The 13,622-nt window shown below is 35.2% G+C and overlaps 1 protein-coding gene across 3 annotated transcripts in view; it reads left to right on the forward strand.

Moving 5' to 3' along the window:
- The window catches only part of ANO10 (anoctamin 10), a 122,423-nt gene that overhangs the window by 19,697 nt on the left and 89,104 nt on the right, over positions 1–13,622 (forward strand). For all 3 annotated transcript variants that reach the window (XM_059847019.1, XM_059847028.1, XM_059847012.1), the window contains exon 11: positions 1,380–1,508. In XM_059847019.1, the coding sequence (XP_059703002.1) occupies positions 1,380–1,508 (129 nt within the window). The remainder of the gene's footprint in view (positions 1–1,379; positions 1,509–13,622) is intronic.

The raw sequence follows: 13,622 nt of genomic DNA on the forward strand, positions 1-13,622 counted from the left end.
AGTGCTTGATAAGGGAATGTGATAAGGTTGGGGGACCTTTCTAGGAGATGATTCATATTCTAGTTTTATTTAACAGGTTTTCTAATGTTATGTAATGGAGATAAAGGGCAGAGTGAGCAAATGGATTATTCAGTTTGGAGGGGTTGTAAATGTTATCAAATGAAGCAAGTGAGAGGTGAGAAATGAAATCCTGAAGCCTCAAGCAAAACATACAGTAAAAACATGCAAACCAAGGATTCTGAGAAGTGTTCATTAGACACATACACAGATATTAATGAAGGGGACTTAGAGATGAAGTCTTTTAATAATATGCCATTAAAATGTGTGAATTGTAATCTGATTGCATTTTAACATGGGATGTACTTTCTCAGTCCAGATCTATGCTGCCAACATCTTAACAGCATAGCTGCATGGACCAGTTGTGTAACCACCATTGTGTAACCACCAGAATAATCAGGCTGTGGTCATAAGACACAAGTATCACTGCAGATGTATTAATAGCATTTGGGTTTTTTGCTAGGATAGTTTGTTTCAATCAAGGAAGTAGGCTGAAAAATTATAACATTACTACAGTACTGTAATTTTTTTTTATGGTGTCATTTTTTCAACTAGTGGCAGAAATGAATGTGCTTTGTGAATTAAAAATAACAACTAACTTTTCAAGTCATTAATTTCATGTGAGGAATAAGAGCATTTGCTGAAAGATTTCTGTTGAAAGAATACTAGAATTTTATCAGGTGAGCTGAGTCACTAGCTTCTTGTCAAGGAGAAAGTTATTTCTGCTAATTCGTTGTGACAGTCACTACAATTCTGTGCCAGTCTTTCTCATTGCAGACAGGACCTGGGAATAAGTAACCCATATATTGCAATGTAATTGTTAAGCTGTATTAATATTTTCAGACATTTTATGGGAGCTCTGTAGGCAAGAGCTTCTTAGCTGTTGTGCTATTGCATGTGTTTAAATGTAAATCTGTCAACAAATCTCAAGTGGTGGTGATTTTAAAAAGGCATTCTGAGCCTTTTCCTCTTAACATTCAGACAGAACCTCCAAAGCTAGTGTTAGGACTACCAGTTCCTCTTGGAAATTTGCTCTTTTTCCTTTATCCTGAAATAAGTTTGTTTGGGAGTACAGCTGTCAATGAGTGTTTGCTCTTTCATGTATTCAGGTTACAGCCTTGTGGTCTTGTCAAGCTGATGAGGTCTGGACTGCTTGCAAAACAAGTCCTATGCCAGAGAATTCAGAAGATAACAGAAAATAAGTTAAACTAATAGGTTTTCTGAGGCTTTAATGAAGAGAGCAGTATCATTCAGGGCAATTTGGGGACTAGTAAGCTAGAGGTAATGGTCATAACTGTAAATACATTTTTGTTTTATTTCAGTTGGCCTTTGAAACTATGAGTGTAATATCAGTTGTTACTAATTGTATACTGATTGGAATGTCTCCAGAAGTGGATGCCCTTTTCCCAGACTCGAAAATGGACCTTGTTCTGACTGTGGCACTGGTAGAGGTAAGTCTGCCTTCAGAAAATGCATGTTGTAGCAAATAACCCAAACACAGGAATTAGACTTTACCTCACATCTTATATTAGAAGGAAATTAAGATTTCCCTATTAAAGAAGTGTTTCAAATTTTTCTTTTTGATTTCTTTCTCTTCTGTGTTTTCATTTACTGTGAATGCTGTTGCCATACTTTCCCAAGCATTCCCAAGATACCGAGCATTTGTTGCTTCACGTACTTCAAGGTTTTAGTAGTGCTATTTCAAGAAGCAAAATAATCACATTTTTGTGAACTGTTTATTTCTCTGCTTGGGTTGTGACCCCAGCATATCTTAAAAAGACTTCCTAGATGATCTTTATGGATGTATCCTGTAGGGCTTATCTGAAACAACTATGTGTCATGACTGTAAATATTTGTGATTGTAACAGCATTTGGGTTTAATCTTTTCCTAATTCCATGTAGTAAGCACATCAGTGTCATTCCTTTTCAGACATGGAGGGATGACTGCGGGTATTTTACAGAACTGATATTGCAGGACTTTGCCCTTATAAATCTTTCCTTTAGGGCTTTCTTGTATTGCATTATCTTGACTTTTCCCATTATTCTGTTTTAGCTTTTAGAAACTGCATTACTTTTCTCATGGCAAAAGGTCTGGATTTTGTATGTGTAGTTACAAAAGTGCATCACCTTACAGAGGTGCATCAGGAGCATATATTTCTTATTTGTTCATTTTACAGGTATTAAGTGTATTGCAATGAATTATGAGCTTGCTTTGAGTTTTATTTTCCAAGCCTTAAGGTTTGCAGAGTTAGCTGTAAATATGAATCATATCAGCTGGTTTTCTAGAATTTGCATCTACAGGCAGCCTGATGCACTCTTCTATTTTGCACACATGGACATTTACATTAACCTCAGTGAGGTGTTGTTTTACTATAAAACTAATTTAGCAAGTCAAATGTAATTATATAGCTCATTACTGGACAACGTATCTAGAGAGGTGATATTTTGAAAACTGGATGAATAAATGTAAGCAGTATGGATTTCTGACAGCTCAGAGATGGGGCTATTTTTGCCTTTGCTTTTGCTGTGTGTTAGACTTTTATCTGTTTAAATGTGAAGCTGGCATTTGATCTCTAGGCAGACCTCTGTTTCTTGGTAGACCAAAGGATAATACCAGCATTTTTCTTTAAATTTAAATTCTGTTTATATGCAGCCCTTTAGGGAACATGAATTGCAGCACAATAATTAGGTAGCTCTTGGAACTCCGTAACATTGTATCTCAAATTATTTATAAATACTGTGGAAAGGGAGATTCAGAAAACATAGGGAAGAGTGTTTGGACGGAGAAGGTAAATTAGTACTGAGGGGAGGAGAGGGGAAAATGTTGTCTTATATAGAGAAGCAGCTTTAGTGAAGACCACCAATCTATAATTATCATTGTATGAAGGGACTGTTGGAGGCTAATGCTGGATGAGCCGGAGGAAATTAAATGTATTAATTTGGTTAAAGAGAAGTCAAGTTTTCTCTAATTATTCTGCTTAATTAAAAAAACCCAAAACAACCAAACAGGAAAACAACAAGCCATAATGCAGTGGTCAGAAAAGATCTATTAAAAAAGTTTTAATCAAAAGTATCCACCTGATAAATTTTTTTTTTTGGATGGTTGTTTTTCTGTTACTACCAGCTATGTATAGTCTGAGAAAATAGTGATCCAAAACCCACATGTGTGTCTTACAGTATGTTTCTGAAACATAATGAGCTTTGTGATTTTTTTGGAATGTTGATGGTTGGTTATAAACAGTTTCAAAACTACTTAATGAGAAATGTAAGACTTTTGCTGTTTCCCTAAAGACATTCTTTCTCTACATTTTATTTAACATCTTCACAGGTGTGGGGTTTGGGGTTTTTTTTGTTGGTTTGTTTTAGTTTTTAAAAGAGATCTCAGTTTTTTAAAGAGAGCTCAAGTCATACAATATTGCAAAAAGTTTCATAACACAAATTTTGAACTTTCTAGAGCCAAAAAGAGTTCTCCAAAGTGAAACACATTTTATACAGAAATTTCATTTTAAAAAACTATGAGAAAATGAGCACAGCAAACATGAGTTTTATTTATATTGAAAATCATTTCAGTTGTGTTGACAGTTCAACATGTTCTTAGTTACAGAATTTTGTTTAGCAGAAGTTCCGTTGTACATATTTTAGGTTAAAACATTGACTACAAAAGTTCAAAGAAAGGAGGATTACTGGATGCTGTGGGGCTATGAACAGCAGCAGTATAGATTTATGCCATCTTTAGGAGATGGGGATGTTTTCCTTTTGCTTCCTGTGTATTTACATCCATCTTAACTGTTGCACTGAGACTTTCTTTTACCTGGTGCTGATGAAACAGATCAGGGAATTGATGTGGGAGAAGCTGTCTGACCCCATCCACTAGGGAGCAGGGCAGGAGCAGTGGTGTGTGGGAGACACACAGCAGTGTTGTGGTAGGTTTGTGCTGGATTAAATTTGCAGGACTTCTGCACCTCTGAGCCTTTCTACTTTAAGTATCACTTAATCTACAGAAAGATCTCTGAACTATGAAAGGAGCACAGATCTCATGTATTGGCAATATTCCCACGCACCTTTACTCTATTTATGATTAAACTCTGCATTTCAGTTGTAAAGAAATATTCAGGAACAGAATATATTACATTAAACTTCCAGAACAAACCTGATGCATCTAAAGTATGTCAATTTCAAGGTAGAAAAACATTCAGATGTGTCATGGTGTTGATAGAAAAGTGTTTTAGATCACCTAGCAGAGACTGAGAAAAACATTATACAGGTGAGTTATTTTATTTTCTGATGTTTACTGTAGGTGAAGATGAACGTTTTACTGTATGTTTTCATGATTTTGACAGCATCTTGGCAGGCAGTTTGAAAATGTTAAGAGAGAAATTTCTTTGAGTTGGCTATGTGTATTTTCACATGTTCTATTGATGGGGTAACCTACTTAAATCTTAGCTGTCTTTAAGTATTTTAATAAGTCTATAGTAATTGAGACTCCAGTTGAGTATTTATATATGTGTTTGATGCAAAACTAAACAGAAAAGCACTCTTGCTGTCAAAGCCAAGCACAGGTATTAGTGATGTCCTGATTTTTTTTGTTCTTTAAAAAAAAAAAAAAGCTAGTGATTTTAGTAATACTAATATTCTTCAAATGGAAACAGCTTATATGGCAACATTTAACACCACACTACTGAAGTAACAAAGAATTGTATGTGTGATATTCTTTTAAGCATTCAGTACCCAGCCCCTCCTGATTTATGCAAAATATTTTTTCCCATTAACAACTCTTTACTCTGATGCTATCTACATTTTTTGTGGGAATATTGTATTGTGTGAGCAAAGTAAATGCTAATTAGAATACCACAGGATAAAATATTACCAATTTCAAAATAATGGCAAGCATTAAAATAATAAAATAAAATAATAATTTTTAAAGTATTAAACCAGTCATTTTTTTTGAACAGTTGACCTGTTTTCATCAATTCAACATCTGCTTCCATGGCAACGTGATTTGAACCAGGAGCAGAATGATGAGCTCCCCTCTTTTTCTTATGGATGGATGCTAACTGAGTGCAGCCAGTGCAGTTTTCAAACAAAAAGAAGTAGCTGAATGCCCTTAAAGCAGAAAACAATACATCCTTATTAACATAATTTTAAAACAGTTATATCACATTGTGTGTTTAGTTATTCAGAATTTAGCATAGACACATAATTCTGGTGTGAATTCAGGTGCAAAGTAGGACATTCCAAGCACGTGTCTGTGCTTGTGTGAAACTGTTCCACATCACTTCTGACTGCCTACACTGATTTGAACCACAAAAAAAGGAAATAATTCTAAAGGAACTTGGTGCATAAGTTGTTAGGGAAGTTGGTTAAAACGAGTGTAACTTTAATTCTGCAGTGTTTTTTAAAATTTTTTTTGCAAAAATTGTTGGCAAAGAGTTTTATTCCTGATGACTGTTTCTTTTTAATGTGGACTCTGGTAAATTTAAGGAATGCGAATTAAATCAGTGTTGGGACTACTCTTAAGAGTTGAGTTCAAGAAATCAGTTCCACTCTTAAGTACAACTCCTAAGCAGTAATTTTTCCTTCTAACAGTACATCAGTAGTGGTGTTTTGAAGCAGTAGCTGTGAAGTACAACTCCTCATGAATGTGTCCCAGCCTTGAAAAGCAACTTGTGTATCCAGCCCTGCAGTGTTGTAAATGAATGGAAAACTTTTTTGCAGACGTGCACTTAGCCTGGATGTTCTATGTCACATGAGGGATTTGGGAATTAGCGTGGAAATACTAAGTAGTAATGAAGGTCCTTCTTGATAATGGTAATATAAAATCTGACATTTCTTTCTAGAAACGTGATTTTGAAAAGAAAGTAATCAGCTGTGCTGTAGATGAAAATGACGACCTTTGCATAGGGACGTGGGTGGTGTATTTGTAGTAAACATGACTTAAACAGTTGGTCTGTGTTGATTTAATTTCACGGTGTCCTCATAAGGACATAGATCTTTATCAGCATCATAGAAAAACCTGTATTGAAAAGTTGGTTCGGTAAGAAGTATGGAGTAGAATAAAGGAAGTAATCCTTTCTTAAGCTTTGGTTTTTCTGAGGGAGAAGGAGGCTGGAAAGGAGGAATCATAGTGTGTCAATAAAGCTGATCGAAAGTCAAGGTGATTGAGAGTTGCCTGGTATACAACTTTTCTTTAGAATTCCATTTTATTACGTGTATTTTTTTATCAAAGGCCTCTTCATATAGATGAGAAGCTCTTTGAGCTTCAGCTGAACAATCTTGATGTAGTAGTCTCAACACTCAATCAGCTCAACAGTAAGCTTGACAGTTGTTTCTGAAATGGTGTGCCAGAGAAACTGGGAAAACATACCAGAGTCAAGCAGTTTGAATTCTAGTAGATGACAAGGTATATTTATCATCTAATTGTAGGCATAATTGTACTTTGCATTCTCCACAAACTTGAAAATCAGTAAACATTGCATCCTGAGTGCAGTTGAAGATCTTTTGAATCCACTTGCTGAGCAAAAGCAAATTTAGGTGAATTGTGATGTCAAAATTAAAGTATTTCCGTTTTTTTTTTCCTTTAAAATTTCTTAAATGTTTTGCAACAGATTTCAGTCCAATCTGTTTTCTTCTGGTAAAGCTGGGTAATTTTGTTTTTTACAAATCAGTTCTGGTTGAATTATTTCGTGGCAGTAATGTACACAACTCCATTCTGGCCAGGTGGAAGTGAGGCATGTCCTGCATGGTGTAGCGTGCTGCATGTGTGGAGCAAACAGCTTTATTCATGTAGAACTCATGAGTTTGGGATTTAGAACATATGCTAAATACACATTTATGTAAGGGCAACTTTAGTAGAAAAGGGACTGGGAAAAAATGTAGAAAAATAGGCTGCATCAGCCTACACACATGCATGAATCCTTTGATACTGGTGGAATTACAGAAGCTCAAAGGTTGAAGCATAACAGCTGTGCATAAAGTGGTGTTTTTGCTAAATTATTACTGTATTATTGCCAGATACTAACATAGGATATAGAAGCTGCAGAGTTTCGCATAGGGAATTGAAGAGCAGTATAGGTGGAAGGGACCCCTGGAGATTATTTGCCCAAACCTTCTGCAGGACCCTTGATTAGGTTCTCAGTGTCCTTATCAAGGTAAGCTAAGACTTGAACACTGCCAGTGGGGGAAAGTCAATCACTTCTCTGGGCAACCTGGTCCACTGTTTAATTGGTGTCATGGCAAATAATACGGGTTTTTTCTTACGGGAAGAAAAAAATTTCTGTGGTTCAACTTGGTAGCTCATGACCTCTTGTTCTTCCACTGTGCAGCTTTGTGACGAGGGTACTTCTGTCTTTTCAAAAACTACCTGTTAGGCACTGGAAGAATGTGATTAGATCTTACCCACACACCCAAGCCTTCTTTTATATAAACGTGACAAACTGAGTTTCTTCAACCTGTGTTTATATGTCAGGTTTTTCAACCCTGTATATGGCTCTCCAGCAGGCCCCCTCCAAATTTTCAGTCTCTGCTTTCGAAGTTGACAGTGCCACTTAAAAAAAAAAAAAAAAAAAAAAAAAAAGTACTTTTAATTCATTCTTATCCCCTTATGTCTTTCTGCTGATTGCAGTTAGTATTCTTTCTTTGTCTTCAATGTATTTGCTCTTTAATCAGAGAAAATAATTTCTGGGAGTGTAAGGCAACTCTTTTAACTTTCTTATTGCTGAATGGCAACAGTCTTGAGGTATCTCTCTTTCCATGTGTTAATTCTTTTTTGTGGTAATGTGTTTTTTCCATACTGGCATGTATGCATATATAGTACATTTATAACCTAAGTAGTTTGTCAGTTTTCAGATATAACTGTTTTGTAGAGTATGTAGTGGTAAATATTTGATGTGTGGTTTCATTTTTTTCCTAATAATTAAGTGTATTTGAAAAAATACTTGATTATTTACTTATAATGAGAAAATATTAATTAGGGAGTTAAATATAAATCTGTTTTTCAAAAATGTTTCATGGTAAAAACCTTACTGACAGCTTTATGGTTCGTTTTTTGGAAAATACTGGGCAATTTAATTCATCAAGTATTTTATTTCAGTGAAACAGACTTCTTAGCCAAGACTTATCTATGCTTGGACATGGTGAAAATGGGAAAGCATAGGAAAATGGAACAATGCAGCATTACTGATGCTGAGTATTGAAAAAGGTTAATACAAAGCACTCGTGATTTCAATTAACATATTGTTCTGTTCTAGAATACCCCTACCTCAGCTGCAAACATTTACTTTTTATATATATAATAAATCATATCTGAAAGCTCTCCTTTAAAAATTGAATATGTATGATTTTATTTTTAATACAATCCAAAATAGTGATTTGATTTTTTTGTTCTCTGCTAGACAGGTAAGCCACTGCAGTTTATTCCTAATTGAAATTGTGAGACGTAAAAATAGTTGGATATTTTAGCTTCAAGCTGAAACCCTGGCAAAGATTTCCAGTAGTTGCTGAATAGCCTCAGTGTGAGACTTAATGAAAGCTTCTAAAGCTGTAAAGACTAATATAAAGACTATGTCTAATGACTCAACAAATTCTGCTGCTTGTTTATTTTACTGTTTGGCAATATTTTAAGAGTAAAAATGAAGCCAAATGCCAAAGCATCTGATATTAATATTAGTTTGCAAAAGATTCTTGAAATCATAGGTTTAGTTTTAATATAAAGTGAAGAAATACTTTAGATAAGTTATTCTTCTGTGTTACAGGAACAGATTGTTCTCAGGGTTTTTTTTTTTCTCACCTTCAGATGTGGGGAAAGATTAATGGATTTGTCTGTATAAAATTTTATAAATGTTAGCTGCTTCAAGAAGCCTCCTGGAACCATATCAATGAGGTTAAAAAAATTCCAGTTTTTCTGTTTGTACATTACTACAGATTATATTTGTTTGCAGAATCAGAATTTATCACAGATCTTTTTATTGCCATCTACTGGTTCTTTTGAGATATTCATTCTGATTTAGTGTTGATTTTTTGGTCACTCTGAATAATAAAGCTTAATGCCAGAAGTGTGTCAGAATGAAAACAAGCACTAAAAAATTTGAAGATCTGAATAAGTTCTGTTCCATAGCTTTCTGCAAGTATAGAAATGAAAGTGCACATCAACATCTATGCTTAAATAATCCAACAGATTTTTGAAAGTCTCAGAGCTTAAAACATTATTTTCCTATTTGTGACTAATTTTCTTTTGTTTCTCCTTATTTTCTGTTCTTCACTCAAACCCTTCCATTTTCAGGTTCTCAAGTTGCTATGTTTGAAATTGAAAAAATAATCACAATGGACTGTGCTCTTCAAACAGTATACAAGCACTGAAATGTGTTGAATAAATGGACACATAAAGTAATGTATAGGACAGCAAGAAATCAAGATAGTGCATCAGGTTTTTCAACCCTGATAGCTGGAATGTGTTAATGTATTTTACTACTGTGTCTGCCCCAACTGGAGAATTTTGACAGTAATGTTCATTTCTTGCTGACACAATTCAGAATGTGATTTTTATCTTTAAAGAAGACAGTGTACAAAGGATGGCTAAGCTAGAACAGGTCAGGGGTCTTTATAGGCCAGGATCCATTCTGCAGCAGAGGCCAAGGGAAGAGTAAATTAGTACAGCCTACTATGTAGTCATGCTCTTTCAAAATTAATTCCCAGAATCTGGTGATTTCCAGTGTAACCTGTCTAATAACTGAAAATGATCTGGCCAGAGCTGTCTGGGAAAGTGTGCAGTGCTTTTATACAATGGTGTACCTACTTTTTCAAAATAATTGGAATTATATTCTAGTAAAATGCTGCTTAAGCAGCTAATGTTGATATACTTTTGACATCCTAAGTAATTACCATATGTATTGGTTCTACCCTGGATTTTCATAGGTTTTCTCTGTGCTTTTTTTTCAATTGTCTTTTCTTGTCTGAGAAGCATTTTTAATTCTTAAGTTGGATTCTGTGGGTGTGGTTGTGACATTATAGTGAAGGTTAAGAGCACAGGAAGCCTTCTCACTGTGAGAAAACCTTGTAGATGTCTTAGTAGAAACAATGATAGCAAAAAGGTAATACTCTCTTCTTGCTGTCATCTGGGTGATGGTAGAAACAGGGAGCCACAAAGGTGTCAGGTGCTAGTTAGCTAAAAGATCTGAACTTTCCAGAAGGGTAGTTCAGTGTTCCTTCGGTAGGAATCAGAAATGGATGTGTCTGAGATAGTGCCATTCCTCATGAATTACCATTATCTGCTACATACTGCTGTATTCCTATTAGGAAGGTTGGATGGGGGAGATACTGTAGGAAGAGGGCACATTTCTTAACTTTGTTAATAAGGGCCTCAGAAGTGTCAGCCTGGAAGAACAGCAGGAGAAGACAGAATAGGAATATTTTTTCCTGTTTCTTCTGGGATTGTGCAAGGATGCCAGAAGGACAAAACTTCAAAAGGGAGGATGAATAGAGAACAGATCTTTGCAGACAATTACAAGACATTTTAGAGAACTCTGTAAGAATCAGACTTTCAGATCTCTTTAAAACTCACTTAGTTTAATATTTCCCACAAAGAAGTTTCCTTTAATGTGTAAATATTTCCAGCTCAAGCCTGAAATTGCTGAGTACACTTCCTTGCTGGCATTGGAACTTGAATGTCCAGACAAAAGCCAAGTTAATACCTATTAATATTAATTGTTTACTTTCCACTTGATTAGGGTTAGTAATTGTTTAATGACAAGACAGAGTATGAACATTCAAAGCCTTCTTGCTTAGCCACCATTTCAAGACTAGCTTAGCATTTCATGAAGCTGAATGATTTTGTTTTGTAAATAATGTATAAGTTTATTCTCTTAAATTATTTAAATAATTCTCAGCAAATGTGCTACCTATAGCTGCCAGCACAAGCCTGAATAATGGCTTTTCTTAGAAATCTGTGAATAGGTTAGAGCTATAGGGCTCCACTGTATATCCATTTATCTCTGATGCAGTTTGCAGCAGTGTTACTTTGTATTGTTCTTACTAGGAGTGTTCCTTTTTTAGGGACTGCAATGTTTTCCTGTGTCCAGGAAAAGCTTTTTTTATCATTTCTTTGTCTAACATGCTATGTTTTGGCTGGTTTGTTTTTTTTTTTTTTAAACTGTGTGCAGCGTTAGACAATAAATACACTTTGTCATTTGTGTCCTCTGATGATTAAGAGTGAAAATGAGTGGCTCTGAGGAGGTAGGGTAGAAAATGTGGGGTTTGCAGCTGCAGCTGGAAAAGAGATGGAGAATAGGAAATCAGTAAAACTGAATAAATAGCAGGAGAAAGCCAGTCAAACCTGTTGGAGCCTCTGTATTGTTGATTAGATATAAATGCCTCTTTACAGAAAGAGTCTTAATAATGTAGTATTATTGCTCACATGTTTCCTAGTTAGAGAATTGCATAAAAATTTACCTTTCTTGTACTAAAATTTTTTACAATAACTTCTGACATTCTTATTTGGAGTGTTAAACCTCCTGGATCAACTTTGGTACTCATGTTGTTGACTTTTTTACATACCTGCTCAGTGTTGTAAACATAATTAATAGTCAATTATTGGAAGCTTGCAGCATGATTTCTATAGTATTTTATTTTAAAATGAGTGAAATTTGTTGCTATAGTTTTTACCCTCCCAACCCTTTTTTTAAAAGAGCTCGGAAGCATCATGTGCTAGATTCATGAAAAAAAAAATTCCACTTGCTTTGCTTTGGTTTTTAAATGCCACCCGGCACACTTAGATGAAAACTGATTTTGGAGCTCAAATTGTGCGAGAAAATGAAGCACTGGATTGAAAGGCTATAGCAGAGAGTTTGTTGGGGGTTTTTAATTGTCTTTCTGAAAACATTTTATTAAATTCAAGCTGAAGATGGTCATGAGTCATGCTAGAAATAAATGGCAAAAGAACTGGGCCCTAATTACTTTATTTGTCCACTGAATTTTTATCTTACAGTGGAAGAAAGTGTCAATCCAGATTTTCACTCTTCTGATCAGAAGGAATTAGTGGAATGATAGGTAATTTTCAAAAGGATTTTTCAAGTGTTTTGGCAGTGTGTAAGCTATGAGGTGTGTCCTCCTTTTTTCATGCCTCAAACAGTCCTTTTGAAATCAAGGGAGATTCCTCATGCTTGCCTATAATCAGCTAAATCTCTACAATGAATTTCACAAAGGAGATACAGGTAGATGCTGCTGAGAATTCATAAACCATAATATGTTTGATCAAGGTTAGTGTTAGTCAGAGGATTTGTTGCTTGATGAAAAGTGTGTGTGTATGTGCCTGGTATATGGATTATGGATAAACCAATGTCAAATATTAGGGTATCTTTTATTAAACTTGCAATATCGTTTGTGATACTGCAGTTAATCTGCATCTCCGCATATTTTGTATTTTTTCAGAAGTTCATAACTACTGGAAAATCTGAGACAAACTTGTTTTAGAATCTAGTGAAATGAGAAGAAACAGTTTCTTATAGGAAGTTTTTAGATTTTTATTCTTATAGCGTAGCAAATTGTTACTGAATTAAAATACTTTTTTTTTATTCTTCTAGCTTCTAACAGTCTTTGCTTGGGAAAAAATAATATACCAAGAGTGGTTTGTAACAGAAAAATTGTTACTACATCTTGAATTATAGTATGTTGAAAACACATGGAAGTATCAGTCCACACTGACATTTATTTGGCAGTCCTGTTTCACTTCTGTGTAATTTTAGTAATTTCAGGATGAAGTAGGAGAAATGGGATGGGTATTAGTGTGACATCTTTCCAAAAGTCTTGATACCAGTTTAACAAACTAATTCTGTAGAAATTTTTTTAAAAAATATAAAATGCATATGTAAGCATGATTTGAGGGTGAACTCCTTACATGTGGGCAAAGGAGTCCACAAAACAGATTATAGAGTATTCCTGTCAGTCCTCCTGTTTCTGTTTCACTCCCTGTAATTAGAATAGACTGTAATGACTTCTAAATTCTGTCTGCAGCCTGTCCTTTAAGAGTCAAGAGCACAGCTGGAAGTGAGAATGGGATGTAGCCATACTCTTCCCCAAGAGACAGCGGGTGGAAAAGGGACACTGGTACTATTATGCTAATGGCTTTATGAACTGGTCTGCCATAAACTTGGAAGGTCCTGTCACAGCCAAATAAAACTGACTCTGGGTATGTCAGTAGGAATGAGTGGATCTGCCTCTTTCGGATTTGTAGTTATTTTGGTGCTTATCTTGGCAGTTACATGTAGCAAAAAACATATTGGTAATTTCCTGGGTAGTAGTGAGACTGCAGTTCTTTGCCAACTGGATGGTATTGTATTGGTGTGGCTGGAATTGCAGGTTCTGAATTTGCTGAGTATGGGTAGAGCCTTGTATCGTTTTGTGGTTCTGTTTTTATGAGTTTTGCAAATTGGTCAGGCTTTCCAAGCAACCTCAGGTGGTGTGATGGTTACACCAAGACCTCAGCTTGCCAGAGAAGTTAACAGTAATGCTGAAGAAGAAATATTAGGAGTACACCTCCTCATAGGGATGCTCTGTTACAGTATTTTAATGATTTT

The sequence above is a fragment of the Haemorhous mexicanus genome, chromosome 1 (assembly GCF_027477595.1).
Source record: "Haemorhous mexicanus isolate bHaeMex1 chromosome 1, bHaeMex1.pri, whole genome shotgun sequence".
Classification (NCBI taxonomy): Eukaryota; Metazoa; Chordata; class Aves; order Passeriformes; family Fringillidae; genus Haemorhous; species Haemorhous mexicanus.